Genomic DNA, 17,932 nt, shown 5'->3' on the forward strand with positions numbered 1-17,932 from the left:
GTGGCAACAAATTGGAAAAGGAGGGTATGTCCTTCAATTGGGGAATGGCTGAACAAACTGTGGTATATGCGGGTGATGGAATACTATTGTGCTAAAAGGAATAATAAACTGGAGAAGTTCCAGGCGAACTGGAGAGACCTCCGGGAACTGATGCAGAGCGAAAGGAGCAGAGCCAGAAGAACTCTATACACAGAGACTGATATACTGTGGTAAAATTGAATGTAATGGACCTCTGTACCAGCAGCAATACAATGACCCAGGACAATTCTGAGGGATTTATGGTAAAGAAAGCTACCCACATTCAGAGGAAGGACTGCAGGAGAGGAAACATATAAGAAAAACAACTGCTTGAACGCATGGGTCAGGGTAGACATGATTGAGGGTGTGGACTCGAAACTACCACACCAATGCAACTACCAACAATTTGGAAATTGGTCTTGATCAAGGACACATGACAAAACTAGTGGAAATGCGCATCGGCCATGGGTGGGGGGGCTGCGGGGGGGGGGTTGAAGGGGAAAGGTGGAGCATGAATCATGTAACCATGTTAAAAATGAATATTAATAAATGTTAAAAAAATTACATTTAAGTGTTTAAATTGATCAAAAAATTTTTTTGTTTAAAATTATTATAAATCATTTTTATCTCAGTATATTAAAATTGACTAACTTTATTATTATATTTGACTTCCTGGTCTTGAAAACAGATAAGCAGCCTGCTTGTCAAAAGGCTTGCTTTAAGATTTACAGTGCTTAAAAGGTTTCAAATCTTGTAATTGGAGATAGATTCTGTAATACTACATGCTTTATGATATTCCTTTTTAATATGACTTTTATGTGAATTGCTGCTAAAACATGTGCTTTAAGTATTGTTTGAATGTAAGCAAAAGGTCATTGTAAACCTGACTGTACCATAGGTTTGTTCAATCCTCAGTGGTTACCTCAGTTTACCAATTTGTACTCTGAACTGAAACTTATACTTTATAAGCCTTATGCTAAAGGTACAGTGTCTCAATTCTTGGGAGTTACTGATTAGCACTTAAGGGATATCATATGGTATGTTTATTTTTATGATGGTAACAGAGAGTTAGAGAAAGTGAAGAGGTATGTTGTGTTTGAATACAGAAGAAAGAGAGACTGCAGATTTGTGATGGGTGAATGGAAGTTGTGTTCTGCTTTTTAAGCTAGGGTGTTGAGGGAAAAAGAGAAAGGGAGAAGGAGAGAGAAGGAGAGATGAAAGAGAATAGATAGAGAGGTGAAAGAGAACAGATAGATGTTCTAGTCTTATAACTGGATCCTTGACCTAGGGATAATTTCTGAAATTGATGTATGTGGTGTTGGAAAAAATCACAAATAATTCTGGAATTTCTCTGGAAAGTTACCCTGAAGAGATTCCTGTATGGCCTTGTCTTAGTCCTTAGGTCCAGGAGATAATACAGCCCTGATTTATATTTACTATGGAGCTACTCAATCCAGCACTCCTGTTACCTAATTCAGGTTTTGTGACTAAAGTGTGATATGTTAATTATTGCCAAAATATGTAAGAATAACTGAGTTATCAGCTGGTAGGGATGTGAAAGGCTTGTTTGAGGGTATGGAAATTGTTTCCAGACTGCCGCTTAGCAGAATTTCTCTGAGCTGTAATGTGTAAGACTTGTCTTTTAAGGAAGGAGAAGGCTTCTGGGATCCACTGGTGATATAGTGCAAAAGCCAGAGGATGTTCTGTGATGGTTAGAGAGGCAATTCTAGCGCTCAACCTGTACTGGACCTCTTCTGACCATCTAGGCTACTAATCCTTGAGTGACACAATGATGGCATGAGCCAGGGACAGCTTTGGCCTGTACATGGAGCCCCCTCACTAAGTGTCCCTTGGGACATGAGGAAATGATTTCCCTCTCTGCCTTCTCTTTTGGAGTAAGTTCCCATAATCAGCACTTAATGCAAATGGTAAAATTAATGTTTCCATCTCCCCAAACAACCTATTAGGTTAATAATTGAAAATTATCAAATTGTTAGGGAACATACTTTGAGAAGTAAATGAAGTTTAGTAATAAATGACTTGTATCTGCAGCCTTAATTTATCACAACTGAAGTTTGGATTTTGCGCTTGGAAATATAACCCAAAGCTTTCTGGATTTTCTCCAGAATCTGGGATAAAGAAATTTATCTGTAAATTATTGTTATTCAAGTATTTATAGATGCCATATTAATGTGCGCTTTGCAAAAGGATATTCTTTAACAGAAATATCACATACCATCTCTGCAAACAACTTAGGAATCAAATTTCCTAAAAGGAGCAATTCCTGTCAGAGGATGATTTCTGGAGATAAAATCTGTTGGCTAAGATACACAAATGTTAATGTTTAGTATCAGTTTCTATTGCACTAATTTTCTCTCTTTATATCCGGTGTTCTAGTTTTTGCCCCAGTCCTGGGTTCTATACTTCTTCCTTAGGGACAGATGCTCCCCCTTGTTACCTGTCTATCAGTCTAGGGAAACAGTCTCTGGTTTCCCAGCCTTCAGGACCCTGGCATTCACTGCAGAGATGCCCCTGAGGACCCTGTGCCCACAGCTCCTCCTCATCCTCCTCTCAGGGATTCCATGCTCCTTATCAGCTTGAAGAATCTACAGAAGATTGAAACCATCAGCCCTCTTCCCTTAGATATTTGGAGGAGGGCGGAGATGGTATGGGACATTATGGGACATTGTACCCCAGAGATAGCATAGAACATTGTACCCCCATAGTGAAAAAGTTTTCAGGCAGACTATAGGCAGGAAAATTCCTTTGCTCCCACTATGTACCCTTACCTGACATTGAGTCAAAGGTTTGCCTCAGCTACTAGTAGAGGGAGAATTAAGGTAGAACAATGAGACCTTAATTTCCACCATGCTGGGGCCTTTAGTGACCCTTCTCCTTCTCACTATTGGCTCCTGTGTCCTAAACAGACTAGTGACCTTTGTCAAAGATCGTATCAACACCTTACAGCTTATGGTCCTTTGGCAGCAATTCCAGACTATCTCCCCTACACCTTCCGTCTGTAATGACACAGACATTTAAGAATGATTTCTTTATGATTCAACTCCAGAAGTGGGGAATGTAGAATCTAGAGAGTCGAAATTAAATATTCAGATCCCTGTATAACACTAAAGTGAAACAGGATGTCTTAGTAATTCCAAACCTGGAGACCTTTTCCTAACCCTTGCATGATAAAACAGCTTTATCTACAGGAACTCCTACCTTGCAGACATCCCCCTTATCTGCAGGAACTCCCACTTTTCAGACATCCTGTCCCCCAAAATCCTGCCCCCCCCCACCCACTGCCTGCTCATCCTTAAATATTCGGCTCCTGCACAGCTCAGGGTCCATGTTGACTTGTCAGCGTGAGTCCTAGCCTTAAGCTAGACCAGCGGTTCCCAAATGTTTTTGACCTACTGCCCCCTTTCCTGAAAAAATATTATTTAGCCCCCTGGAAATTAATTTTTAAAAAATGTTAATAGCAATTAATAGGAAAGATAAATGCACCTTTGGCCATCACCGCCCTTCTGGATCGCTACAGCACCTACCGGGGGCGGTAGCGCCCACTTTGGGAATCACTGAGCTAGACAATAAAGTCCCTTTGCAGTTTGCATTGCTGGCTTCAGATTAATTTTTTGGGATTGTCTCTGGGCACTTCAAAGGTAGGGGTTTAAAAAAGCAGATATGGCCAGGAAGGTATATAGGAAAACAACTCATAATTCCCTGATTTATTCAATGGAAAATGCTAGTAGAAAATGAATATGTCCAGACTGAACTGAGGAACTATTCCTAATGGCATGGGCATTGTACCCCCAAAACTCAAGCAAATTGTAGGTAGGGAAATTCCTTTGCTCCATTATGCCCTAGGGACCCCCAACCCAAAACATCTGACCTCGAGGATTACCCTCCTTTCATTGTCCCATTGATTTGATATGAACAAAGTGACACACTTCATTCATCTGTCCTCCAAATCAGGAGAACCACCCCCCATGCCTACCGGCAAACCTCTCCCACTCTTTGCTTCAGTGCTTACCACTCTAGAGCCACATCTTCACCGTTGTAAAGAGTATAAAAACCTCCAGAATTGATGTCCTGGGGTGTAGGGGTGGAGTGTGGGTGTATGGGGTGGAGGACAGCTTTTCTACCCATACTGTCCTCCCAAGGAGCAGCTCTCCATTCATGCCTTTCCAGCCTGCTTCCACTTATGGTGTCCTCTTGGCCATATTGAACATTACCTTCCAAGTTAATAAATTTCTCTTTTTATTTTTAAGCTAAGTTTTGGAATCTTGCATTCTTGTAAAAGCTATCCTTCTTGAACCCAGAGGGTTCACCTCTGCACCCCACAACACTAATATTTCAGAAATGACTGATGAAATCAAAGGACGTAATGGACCTCAGTTTAAGTAAAATGTTCTTTGAAGTATTAGTGGCCAAGAAAGTCAGAAATAATTTGCTTTCTCGTGGCAAGAGGCATAATATATCTTTTGTAGGTTTTCACAAAGCAGTTTACATAAATTAAATAAAATTGACACAAGTACTTTTCTTATTCAACCAATCATTCAATTAGCATGTATTAATCACCTATTATATGCAAGATATTGTCCTAAGGGGATTAAAAAAGAAGTAACAGACACTTCTTGCCCATAAAAAGGCTGCAACATAATGGAGGGATATAATAAGTAAACAAAAATATACACACACAGAATAAATAGGAAATATTAATAATGAGGGGGCACTAGAATTAAGAGAGGGTGGGAAAGATTTCTGATAGAAAATTTTATTTGGGATTTGAAGGAAGCCAGGGAAATTAGGAAGTAAAGATGAGGAGGTATAGCAAATTAGGCATAGGGTAGAGGCTAGAGAAAATGTCCAGAGCCAGGAGACTGAGAGTCTTGTTCATAGCACAAAGAAGTCAGTGTGGCTGTTTTGAAGAGTATGTGGTAGGGAGTAAGATATAAGAAAACTGGGAAGGTAGAGAGGAATTAGATTAAAGGTCTTTGAACAACAAATAGAGGATTTTGGTTCTATGTTTCTGGAGGTGATAGGGAGCCAGTGGAGTTTATTGAGTAGAGGGGTGACAATCAGGGTTGTGATTTAGGAAAATTATTTTGGTGGCTGAGTGGAATATGAATTGGGTTGGGAAGAGTCTCAAGGCAAACAGATTCTCCAGCAGGCTATTGCAATGGTCCAAGTACTAAGTGATGAGGGTTTGCACCAGAGTGGTGGTGGTATTAGAAAGGAATATATTTGAAAGGTACTTTAATAGCAACAGATAAGATATGGGGCAGGGAGTGAGAGATAGTGAGGAATCCAAGATAACTCCTAGGTTGTGATCCTGACGTACTGGGAGGTGCCCTCATAAGTAACAGGGAAGTTAGGAGGGTAGGGAGAATTTAGGGGGAGAAATAATGAGTTGTTTTGCACACATTGAGTTTAAGATATCTACTAGACATTCAATTTCACATATCTGAAAGACAGTTGAAGGTGCAAGACTGAAGATCAGTAGAGATGTTACGACAGGACAGGTTAAATTTGAGAAGCATTAGTAAAAAAATTATAATCATATCCATAGGAACTGATAAGATCACCAATTGAAGTAATATGGATGGATTAATGAAGATGTAGAAGTGAAAGAGAAGAGGGTCCAGCAAAAGAGACTGAGATGGAACTATAATAGTTAAGAGGAAAATTAGAGAGAAGAGAGTGATAATAGTGTCAAAGATTTCAGAGAGGTTCAGAAGAATGAGAACTGAAAAAAATTGATTTGGAAATTTAGATATCATTGGTAATTTTAGAGAGAACAATTTTGATGACTTGATGAGATTAGAAGATAGATTGTAAAGGATTAAGAAGAGAAAGGAGAGCAAGTGGAGATATTTCAAGACTATCCTTCAAATGGAGGTGTCCTGTGTGGCTTGAAGGGAGACAAGACAAGATATCTCTAGATTCTTCTCCCTCTTTCTTACTTCTTTAAGGGAGACTTTAATTCTTGCCAGAAGTGGAAGTAGAAGACTGGGAGACAGAAGTTTGGCTGCTCTGAACTTTTCAGAGAGTGGAGGTACTAGGCTAGAATTATATACATCAAGAGAGAATTAACTCTCCCTTTGTCTATTTTTAATTAAATAAAAAATTTTAAGTACCCCTTTTACCCCCCTTGGGCAGTGCTAGGCAAATTGAAAGACTGCAATTGGTTCCTGTGAAGAGGGGGATAGACAGGAAATGATGTGGAAAAAAGGGATATAAAAGAAGAGATGAATGTGGTCTGCATCTGTTTGCTGCCTTGGCTTTTGGAGAGACACTTCCCTTGGATTCTGCATTGGGGGCTTTGTCTCCTTCCTATATTTCCCACTTTCACTATTACTGCCTTATGAATAAAGCTGCTTACAGTTATTTTGACTTAGGGGGCTAATATTTTATAAATGATGACCATTTTTATAACTCTCATATTGAGTCAAAACCTAAATTTAATTGTTGCAATAGGAAAATATATATCACATAATACAGAAAAAAGGAGCTTTCCCATTGAGAGTGAGGTAACTTAGCTCAACCAAGAGAGAGGGTCCTAGATCATACCCAAGAAGAAATTCCCTGAAATCTATAGTGTAGAACAGTGATGGGCAAACTTTTTAAAGAGGGGGCCAAAGGAAATGAAGTGCTCATCTGTCAGTCTGTTTCTAAGGCAACTCTTTCGAAGTTTCATTGTATTGTATCGTATCCTACTCATTGTATTTGTCAGATTAGGAATAATGTCACACAGCCAGATAGAACATTTCAGGGGGCCCATATCTGGCTCACAGGCTGTAGTTTACCCATCACTGATGTAGAAATTTGGGAATAAGCACATGGTAGAGAATACTAGCTACTCTCATGTCAGCTTCCTTCTAGAGTCTTATTCTCCCTTCAGCAACTTGAACTGAATTTGACATCATCTATCTCTACTCTCAAAGCTGGAAGTAAGAAGTATCTGAAGGGGTATAGAAGATATCTGAAGAAGGTCAAGAAACTGAAGATCTTCTCTCTCCTGATCTTGCCAACTCCATCCTGTCCCTCATATCAGTACAAGGCATTGGTTACCACTAATGAGAAGAGTTTGGGTCTCAAGTTACACAGTCATGAAAGCTGGGAGAACATGGATAATGACATAATTCATACTGACTCTGGGTCAGTAATATTAATGGATTAGCCATATGAACACCTAAATAGAGAAATGGTAATTGGAAAGTAGAATAACAATGAGATATGGGGAAATAAATTATTGGAGGTGATAGCTAAGGCCAATGCAAAGATTTAAGGTTATAGCTCATGGTAAATGAAAATCAGATGAAGTAAAGTAGAAGGAAGTGGATCACACTTCTAAACTCAACCAGTTCCAATGAAAGTGAGATTTAAGTATTGCTCATTCCTCCAATTTTCTCTTCCATTGTAAAAGCTCTTCCTTGTGTACTTCTTTCATTTAAGAAAATTTTCTCCATTTTACCTCTCCCTTCTTCTCTCAGTGCATCTCTTTTTCTTACCCCTTCATTTTTTAGAGATCTTTCCAACATAATCAACTTACATCTATATTCTTTGCCTATGTAAAATCCTTTTAACTGTCCTAATAAATAAAAAGTTCTTAGGAGTTACATGTGGCATCTTCCCATATAGGAATGTAAATGGTTTAATTTCATTAAATCCCTTATGATTGCACTTTCATGTTTACATTTGTATGCTTCTCTTGAGACGTATTTGAGTGCCAAATTTTCTATTCAGCTCTGGTCTTTTCATCAGGAATGCTTGAAAGTCCTCTATTTCATTTCATATCCATTTTACCCTGGAGAATTATACTCAGTTTTGCTGGATGTGTTATTCTTATCTGCAATTCTAGCTCCTTTATCTTATAGAATATTATATTCCAAGCCACCTGATACTTTAACATAGAAGTCAATAAAGTTGCAATAAATCCTATGTGAATCTGACTATGGCTCCATGATTATTTGAATTGTTTCTTTCTGGCTGCTTACAATATTTTTTCCTTGATCTTGGTACTCTGGGATTTGGCTATAACAGTCCTTGAAGTTTTCATTTTGAAAACTTTCAGATGGTGATTAATAGATACTTTCCATTTCTCTTTTACCTCCTGGTTCCAGAAAATCAAGGCAGTTTTTCATAATGATTTCTTGTAATATGATGTCTAGGCTCTTTTTTGATCATGGCTTTTGAGTAGTTCAATAATTCTTAAATTATTTCTTTTTGATCTATTTCCTAGGTTAGTTGTTTTTCTGATGAGATATTTCACATTCTCTTCTATTTTTTCTATTATTTTAATTGTGTTTTATTGTTTCTTGATGTCTTGGGGGGTCATTAGTTTCCATTTGCCCAACTAGTTTTTAGAGAATTAATTTCTTTGCTGAGATTTTGTGCCTCTTTTTCCTTTTGACTAATTCTGTTTTTTCAAAAATGGTACAATCATTTTTGAAAAGCAATATGGAATTATGCAAATAAAGTGTTTAAAATGACTATGTAAGACTATTCCTATCTGCTGAGGACATAATGGTATACTTGGAAAATCCTGGGACTCTGCAAAGGTACTAATCAAGACAATACCTTCAGGAAAGTTGAAGGCTACAAAACAAACCTCAAAAATCTTACCGCAGTCTAAGATAATAGGGAGACTGGGCTTAAACACTGAGGAAGGTATCAATAAGTAGAAAATTCCAATATACACTAAAATATTTATAGCAGCACTTTTCATGAGAGCAAAGAATTAGAACAATGATGACAATTGAATGGGGAATGTCTAAACAAATTATGGTATATTAATATAATGGAATATTATTTTGCTATAAGAAATGATGTATGTGATGAATATAGAGAAGCGTGAAAAGACCTACTGTTGTAAATGGAAAGAACAACCACATACACACACACCAAAAGTGAATGTAACAACATTATAAAGATCAAGCATCACTTGAATGAAGAAATATAAGAAGATATCCTCAAGACACCTCAAGACCCTTCCTATACCTGTGAGAGGTCCACAGCCTTTGTACATTATATATTTTTTCAATGTATTGCTCAGTTGCATTGATTTTTTCCTCCTCTTTTTCTTTAAAAATACAATATATTAAAGGGGGTAATTCTCTGAGAGGTGGAGGGATACTGAAGGAAGTTCTGATGATTAAAAAAGATATCAATAAAACATTATTTAAAAAAAAGAAATCAAGTTAAAAAACCCTTAAAGGAAACAAAGGCTATTAAAGACCTAGGAAAAGGTATGTCCAGTATGTGTGGATGAATTTAAAACTGTAGCATAACTTTGGATTTATCTAGATAACAAAGGATAAAACATTACTAAAGGAACCAGAATGTGATGGAGCATCCCCCCCCTTCCCTTTTAAATTTTTAAATTTAATTAATTAATGGACAGATATTAATATTCAGGATTTTGGAATGAGAAATTGGAATCCCTGTAAATTCTTGAGAATTCTCAAAATAATGTTATTCTATATTTTTGGTAACATTTTATTGGTGAAATTTTAAATAATAATGAATGATTATGAAAATAGTGATTTTTTTCCCCTTGTGACATGGTAATATTAAAAATTTCAGTGTATCCTTTAAATTTAACAAATAGACACTAAAGATGTTTGTTCCCCAGGTTGTAAAGGCACCTAGGTGGTAAAATGGTTAGAATGCCAAGCCTGGAGTCAGGAAAATTCATCTTTCAGAGTTGAAATCTGGCCTCTGACACTTATTATCTATGTGACCCTAGAAAAGCCACTTAATCCTATTTGTCTCAGTTTTTTTCATCTGTAAAATGAGTTGGAGAAGGAAATGACAAGCCATTTAAATACTTTTGCAAAAAAAAAAAATCAAAACAACTCCAAATGGGGTCATGAAAGAGTTCAGATAGGCTAAAACGATAAAACGGGCAAAATGACAAATGTTGGAGGGAATGTGGAAAAATCAGGACACTAATTCATTATTGGTGGAACTGTGAACTGATCCAACCATTTTGGAGAGCAATCTGGAATTATGCGTAAAGAGTTACAAAACTGTGCATACTTTTAAATACAGCAATACCATAATTAGGCTTGTTTCCCAAGATGATCAGAGGAAAAAGGAAAAAGAGAAAAGAACCTATGTTTATTTGTAGCAGTTCTCTTTGTGGTGGAAAAGAACTGGAAACTTAGGGGATGTGCATCAATTGGTGAATGGCTAAATAAGTTGTAGCATATTTGTTATGGTATACTACTGCATTGTAAAAAATGATGAACAGGTTAATTTTTTAAAACCATGAAAAGATAGAGATGGGAATTCTGGGTTCAAATCTGGCCTCAGACACTTCCTAGCTGTATGACCCTGGGTGAGTCACTTTACTTCAACTGCCTAGCCCTACTACTCTTCTGCCTTGGAACCAATACTCAGTATTGATTCTAAGATGGAAGTTAAGTGTTTAAAAAACATGTAAAGATGTCTATGAAATTATGAAAAATGAAATGAGCAGAACTGAGAGAACATTACATACAGCAACAACTCTATTGTTTGAAGAATGACTTGTTTATGTCCACCTTCAGAGAAAGAACTGATGAATAGAAATAAGCAAGACATTCGATTTTTTTTAAAATTTATTTTTATTATCATGCAAAACAAACCTCCATAGAGGACACTGTTGTAAGAGCACACTCATACAAAACCAAAACTTAAAAATAAAACTATAAATGTTCTGATGTGAAAATTGCATGCTTTGATCTGCATCTATCTGCTTTTGACAATTCTTTTTCTAGATGAGGATAGCACTCCCCATCATAAGTTTTCAGAATTAAGACATAGTTTTATATATGCATATATCTTTTGATCAAGTGATACCTCCTCTAGTTGAGGAGGGGAGGGGAAAAGGGAGTTACTTGCATATTTTAATGTAATGAACAAATGAATAAAAATTTAAAGAAGAGTTGGATATGATTGCAGATGATGCAGGTTATCAATCACCAACTGGAACTTAGATGTAATTTGTAAGTATGTTTAGCCACAACTATAAAAATCTATCAGGGGCCCCAGTCATCAGTTTGCTCCTGGGTTATGATTAGGACAGACTCTCATATTCTCCACACATGGAAATCTGAGAATCTCATTTTTGCTCAAAAGTAGGACTTATTTACAGAGGCTGCTGCCTTGAAAAAAGATACAAAGCCTCTGGCTAGGCTGAGAAAGAACCTTATCATTAGTAGTTATATAAGACATGCTAAACAGGATTTATGAATCAAGTTGATGGTTTGTTACTAAAGTGTTCAAATTTGTATTATCGAATAATCAAAAAAAGTTTAGTTGAAGCATTGATAAATGTGTTTTATTAGGGTACTATCACTCCTACTAAGCCCAAGTAATAGTAAGTCTGTTTCAAGTGTGCTTTATTCCCATGGTTGCTTTGTGTATATTTGAGAATGTGCACTCCAGGCTTATGAGAGGGATATTATGTTGCTATTGCTCCTGCTGCTGGGCCATTTCAATAAATTCCTTTGTTTTGAGATAATCGTTTCAGTTGCTTGAATATTAAAAATGATTGCACTGGTAGTAGCTCATGTAGATTCATAAATACATTCAGACAGGGATATTTCCCCTGGAGACTCAATCCAGCAGTGTGAATTGGAGGAAGAAGGTATCCTGGGTGATCCCACATTAATAATGTAATCCCAACAAGAAATAAGCAGATAAATTATGTGTTAGTCACATTGCAAATAAAAACAATGATGATCTATGTCGGTCTGATAAGATGGGGCTCAGAAATTCAAAATTATCAACTACTTAAAATATGGATTTATATTTACTAAGATTATGAAAACCTATATGAATATAATCACAATGTATATTGTGACTTGAGATATTTATTGACATGAAAAGGCATATTTAAAAACATTTCAATAGGAAAGGTATAATCAAATCCTACCACTTACTCAAACTGAGAGAATATTTACTTCTTCATTGCACAATAATATTCATTTTAACATTTTGAGTGTGAGTGCAGCACTTACATTCAAATCGTTTCTCCAACATTGCCAAATGATTAGTAACTTCTGTTTTCAGTTCATTGATTTTGAAAGCCCTAAAAATGAAAAAAGATAAATCCATCAAAAAACATTAAGATATAGATCTATCATTTTTGATATTTTCCTTTGCCTTTGATGACTTTTGGGTAGCAAAGGAAAATTCTTTTTGAAGAACATGGAGCTGGTGGAAATAAGCATAACTCTGCAGAAATAAAAATCATTATGCATGTTAGTGTGCAGTTTATAATTATTCTAAGCCTTGGGAGACTACATCTCCCAGGGCTCCCTGCTACAACTTCCCCCAACACCTCCTACTTCCTTTGTGGGAGGTATTGAAGAAAGTATAAAAGAGAGAGTTTTGGTGCCTTTTCAAGCTGGAAGAACAGATCCTGTGCTCTCTCATATCCTGGATTCTCTCTACCTGGGAGTCAGAGGAGACCCTCTTTCCCTACCTAACTTTTCCCTTTCCTAATCTAAATAAAACCAGCTATTCTATAAACCTAAGTTTTATTCTATAAACCTAAGTTGTTTTATGATCTTTTATTTGAGCCCCCAAGTGCTGGTCAATTTCTCCCTGCCAGGGCTGGGGACCACTACCTTCCTTTTCCTTCCTCTACCTTCCTTTACCTTCCTTTCTCCTTTCTCCCATCCATCCTTCCTCTTACCTTCCTCCCTTCACCTTCACAGTAGATAAAATATGGGAAATTGAAATCTTATTTTTAAACCCTTACTTTTCCATCTTAGAATCAATACTGTGTATTAGTTCTGAGGCAGAAGAGTGGTAAGGACTAGGCAATGGGGATTAAGTGACTTTCCTAGGGTTACACAGTTGGAAGTGTCTTAAGGCCATATTTCAACCTAGGACCTCCTGTCTCTAAGCTTGGCTCTCAATCCACTGAGCCACCCAGCTGCCTCCCAATCTAAATTATTTTGTACACACAGACAGAACATTTAAAAAAATTAAATCCTTAACTTTTGTCTTAGATAAGTATTGATTTCAAGGCAGAAGAGCAGCAAGGGCTAGGCAATTGGGATTTTGCCTAGGGTCATACACAACTGGATTTGCCTAGGGTCACACAGCTAGGAAGTATGTGAGGTCTAATTTGAATCTAGACCATCTCCAGACCTAGCTCATTATCCATTGAACCCCCTAGCCACCTTCAAAACTCTTTTTTCATAGAATGACAAGACTACCAGAGAAAACTAACCCAAATCCGATAAGTATTTCTTAATTCATAAAAACATAATTCATGTATTTATATTATTTTCTCTTTTGAAACACAATGGTTGATTGTGTTTTAACCACTTTGGTTGAACTAGACTTTTTGATAATCTCTATTATTACTTCCCATTGGGATGGTAAAAGTATTAAATTGAGAATTTGTGTTAGACCCCCTCAGGTTGAATAAAAAATTTTAGATTCTCTTTGGGAAGCTACCAAGATGACATTTTAAAAAATGCAAGTAAATTATTATTTTTAAAACCTTCACAAATACTTCCCTTCATAATCATTCAGCAGTTGTGGAAGAAAAGTTGCAAGAGACATGAACAGTATATTGGAAAGTTTTTATAGCATTGTTCTAAATAAAGTAGAATTTGGGTTAAGAGGAATTTATCTTCAATACATTAAAGGAAGGTTAGTTATTAAAGTAAAGGAAGGATTCTGTAATAAGGTATTTCATGTAATAATAGGGACCTTAATGATGATATATCAGCAAACCTCTAGGTTTTGTCTTTTTTTTTTAAAGAACCATCTTCCTTAATCTCCTTTCTTCCTTCTCCTCCCTCTTTTCCTTTTCTCCCTCCCCCCCCCGCTACTTTTTGATATCTTAATTCAAACAAATTTCTCTAAGAAAAAATCATACCACATATACATATACTTCTCTGATCTTTGATTTTGTCATTGCCAGCACTCTCACCACTGACACACCCTACAAGTTGTGGATGTCTTAGATGATCTTTGAGATTGCTGTGAGTTACATCACCCAATGGCCTCTCAAACTTAGCTAGCCTGATCCATGAATAACAGGCAAAATTTATCACATTTACGTATATAAATATACATTTAAAGCATTTTACCTTGAGAACTGCTCAGCAACCTGTGACAACACACTTTGGAATAATTCCTCTTTCTCTAAAAAAATAAGAGAAAAATCAATAGGAAAGAATCAGCAGATACTTCTCTCTCCCTTATGGGTACACAAGTAAAGCAACTCAATACATTGAAGAGTTCAAGTTATGGTATGCATTTAGTTTCAACATGAGGAACCTTTCCTGAAATTTCAAAGTTATTCTTTCTTTCAGAAATAGAGGAAATCATGTGGGGACCTGCTAATCTGAATCTAATTTTCACTAAAGAGGAACTGGCTTTTAAAGTAGGAGTAATAGAAAATTTTGGTGAGAAATGGCTATTCCACATTGGAATTTGTGATAGAGAAGAGAAAGTCTACCTAGGTTGTCCAGAAGCTCTCAAAAATGAAGGTCTAGGGGGCAGCTGGGTAGCTCAGTGGATTGAGAGCCAGGCCTAGAGACAGGAGGTCCTAGGTTCAAATCCGGCCTCAGACACTTCCCAGCTGTGTGACCCTGGGCAAGTCACTTGACCCCCATTGCCTACCCTTACCAATCTTCCACCTATAAGTCAATACACAGAAAGTTAAGGGTTTTAAAAAAAAATTAAAAAAAAAAAAAAGAAGCAATGCTGGTGAGGAAAAAAAGGGGAATTACCTAAAGATAACTCAATTGACAATTTAGATTTTAAAAAGGTATAAACGCCAGTGGGTAAAGCAGCAGGCCTGGTCAGGTTCAAATCTGACCTCAGATACTTCCTAATTGTGTGACCCTGGGCAAAGTTACTTAACCCTGCTTGCCTAGTTCTTCCCCTACTTTTGTCTTAGAATTTATACTAACAGAAGGTAAGGGTTAAAAAAAATTTTTTTTTCATTATTATGAACCCTTCCCTTCTGTCTTAGAATCAATACTGTGTATTGGTTCCAAGGCAAAAGAGTGGCAAAGATAAGTCAAAAGTGACCAGAGTCACATAATTAGGAAGTATCTGACATCATATTTGAACCCAGGAGCTCCTGTTTTCAGATCTCCTCTCAATCCATTGAGCCACCTAACTGCCCCTGGAAGGTAAGGTGTTTTTTTTTTTTAATTTTTTTTTTAATTTAAAGAAAAAGACACTAACACAAGATAGAATCAAGTTGATTATGGAAGATCAATCTAAATGTAAAGTACTCTCCTGTGGGAAGAATGCTATGAATGCTAAAGTTCAGAATAAGATGAAGTTGGCAAGGGAGACTAAATACAATAACCACCAAAAAGGGGATTAAAATATATCAGAAATTACATACCATCTGTTGAGAAGTTAGGGGCCATTCCAGGGAACTCATGGCAAAGCATCCCTGGAAACATCCGAGGATCCCAGAAACATTTAAGTAACCCCCTTATTGGCTTTTGAACAGGAAGAATTACTGACTTGGTGGCTCTTTAAAGCCTTTTCCCCTGTACTTCTTATTTGCCAAGCACAACAGGAGTCTTTGAGCTTCCTCCAGGAAAGGAAGGGATGAGAAGGTGCCCTTTCCCATACCTGGTAGCAGAGTAGCTATGGGTAGGTATAAGGTTGCTAAAGCTTTGGGACCCTTGGCTGCCTTTTCTACTTTGTGTTTCCTTCCCTGGACATACAAACAATATCCCCAGATGGATATGTCCAGCCTTAGAGACTGTCTTTTGAATCTGAGAGGTTGAGTGATCCTGGGTTTTATCAGTCAGAGCTGACACATGGTTAGGAATTTCTGCAACCCAGATAGGGGGATGAGATTGAGTACTGGTCTGGCTTGCCAAAAGATACAGACTTAGGGGGAATTTTGACGGTGGAGTTATGAGGTGAAATATGAAAACTTGATTTAGCAATATTGCAAACTCCTTTGTGTTTTGATAATTTTAAATTTCAGCCTCTCAGGAGAGTGAGTTTTTCTTTCAATGTGTATTTATAGGTTGTTCAGTATTTTTCTTGTGAAAAGGAAATAAATAGATGTCTTATTCCTGATCTACATCATACCTTCCCCTACTTTGGTAAAAACCTAGACATAATCCCCAAACTAAGTTTTAAGTAGTTTTAACTTTGGGATCCTGAGTGGGAGTGGGTATTAAATAGCCTGAGACAATAAGACAAAAGACCTCTCTATGGAGGTCAGATTCCCTAATCTGCGGATTATGTGGATTCAGAACCCAGAGGGAAACTTCAGTGGAGAAAGTCCAGCTCTACTGTATTTAGCAGTCATTTTATTGTTAGGGAAAAACTTATACTGGGGGAAAGGTAAAGATCCAAGAAGGGGGAGAACTGTTGTATGGAGTAGATGGAATCATATTCACTTCTTAAATAAATAATAAATAATAATAGGTAAGTAATAAATAGGTGAATAGGTAAAATTTCTCTCTTTTTCACAGCCAAACTCCTAGAAAGAATTGCCTAAACTTGCTGTTTCTACTCTCAATTCATTGCAATTTGGCTCCATACTCCACCACTTGACCAAAACTGCCCTCTCCATGGATATTTAATCCTGTGGTCCTTTCTGTTTTAATTCTTTTTGATCTCTACCTCATCCGTCCTCCACCCACTCCCCTCAATGGATATTCTTTTCTCTCTCAACTTTTGTGGTTCTCTTTTCCCATTACTGTGCATTCTTTTTCACTTTCCTTTTCTGGATCATAATATGTCTTGCCTGTAAACCAAGATACTGTTTTTATTACTCTTCTCTTTATATAATCTTGTCTCTTAATTTCATCAGCTTCCAATGCATTTAATGGTCATGTCTGCAAATGATCTTCAAATCTACATATCTAGTTTATATCTCTCTCTTGAATTTTGGTCCCATATCACCAACTGTTTATTAGACATTTCCACTTGGATTTTCTAAGATTCTCAATTTTAACATGTCCAAAATAGTATGCATATTTTGCCCCATAAATCTGCCCCTACTTTAAACTTCTCTGATGAGCATATGCTGTCCAAGGATATCTTCATAATATTTTAGGGATGCTCAAAAAGTTGACTCATGATATTTCTAATGATTGGTTTCTGTAATTTTGAGTTAAATTAAACCTTAACCTTGTCAAATTCTTAGCCCATCCCTGAGGCTACACTCTGAAGACTGATCAGTTATCTCAGTCTCCTTGTTTGGCCAATAACAATCAATTAATATCTGTATCAAACAAGCTTAGATGCCTTAGGCCATATGAACTCCAGATCTGGGTGTTATTGTCTTAGGTAACCTATTATCTTAGGATCCAATAGTTTGTACCTTGTGATCATTACCTCATAATGTTAATGCATCAGAAAACTTGTTTAATTATTTTTCTCCCTTCCCCCTTTACTGCTGTTACCCCAATAAAAGCATCAGTATGTCCGACTAAGAGCTAGCTCTTCACCACCAGAGCTCTATTCCAGTTAAGCTCTATTCCATCAGAGCTAACTCACAGTCAAACTACTTCACGTTGGAACTTTCTTTGTCTTTGTGTCTTTCTTCTTACCTTATGCTCTCCGTCCCTTAGCCTTTAACCCATCACCCATTTTTCTCTCGGACCCTGCTCCCCCTTTCTATGTGTTCTACCCACCAGGAACTTCTGTGAAGTTGGTGGACAGCTTCACTGTCTTTCCAATCTCTTGGCTTTGCAATCTTGGAATCACACTCAATTCTTAACTGTCCCTTACTCCATTTATCCAGCTATCAATTCTTGTCAAATATATAGCATTTCTTATCTTCATCTACTTTCTACTCACCTTCATCATGTCTCACTTGGACTATAGCAATTAGCCTTCCTTCTTAAAGCATTCTGCTTTTCAATTTCTCCCTGTCTACTGGCTGCTTTCTTATTACCTATCAGCAGGC

General features: G+C 37.0%; 1 protein-coding gene across 1 annotated transcript in view; it reads right to left on the minus strand.

Annotated features, from left to right (window-relative positions):
* The window catches only part of PDE9A (phosphodiesterase 9A), a 243,660-nt gene that overhangs the window by 112,544 nt on the left and 113,184 nt on the right, over positions 1-17,932 (minus strand). The window contains 3 exon segments of the mRNA XM_044669233.1: positions 10,381-10,395; positions 12,027-12,097; positions 14,121-14,175. Of these exon segments, the coding sequence (XP_044525168.1) occupies positions 10,381-10,395; positions 12,027-12,097; positions 14,121-14,175 (141 nt within the window).

Source organism: Gracilinanus agilis, chromosome 3 (assembly GCF_016433145.1).
Source record: "Gracilinanus agilis isolate LMUSP501 chromosome 3, AgileGrace, whole genome shotgun sequence".
Lineage (NCBI taxonomy): Eukaryota > Metazoa > Chordata > Mammalia > Didelphimorphia > Didelphidae > Gracilinanus > Gracilinanus agilis.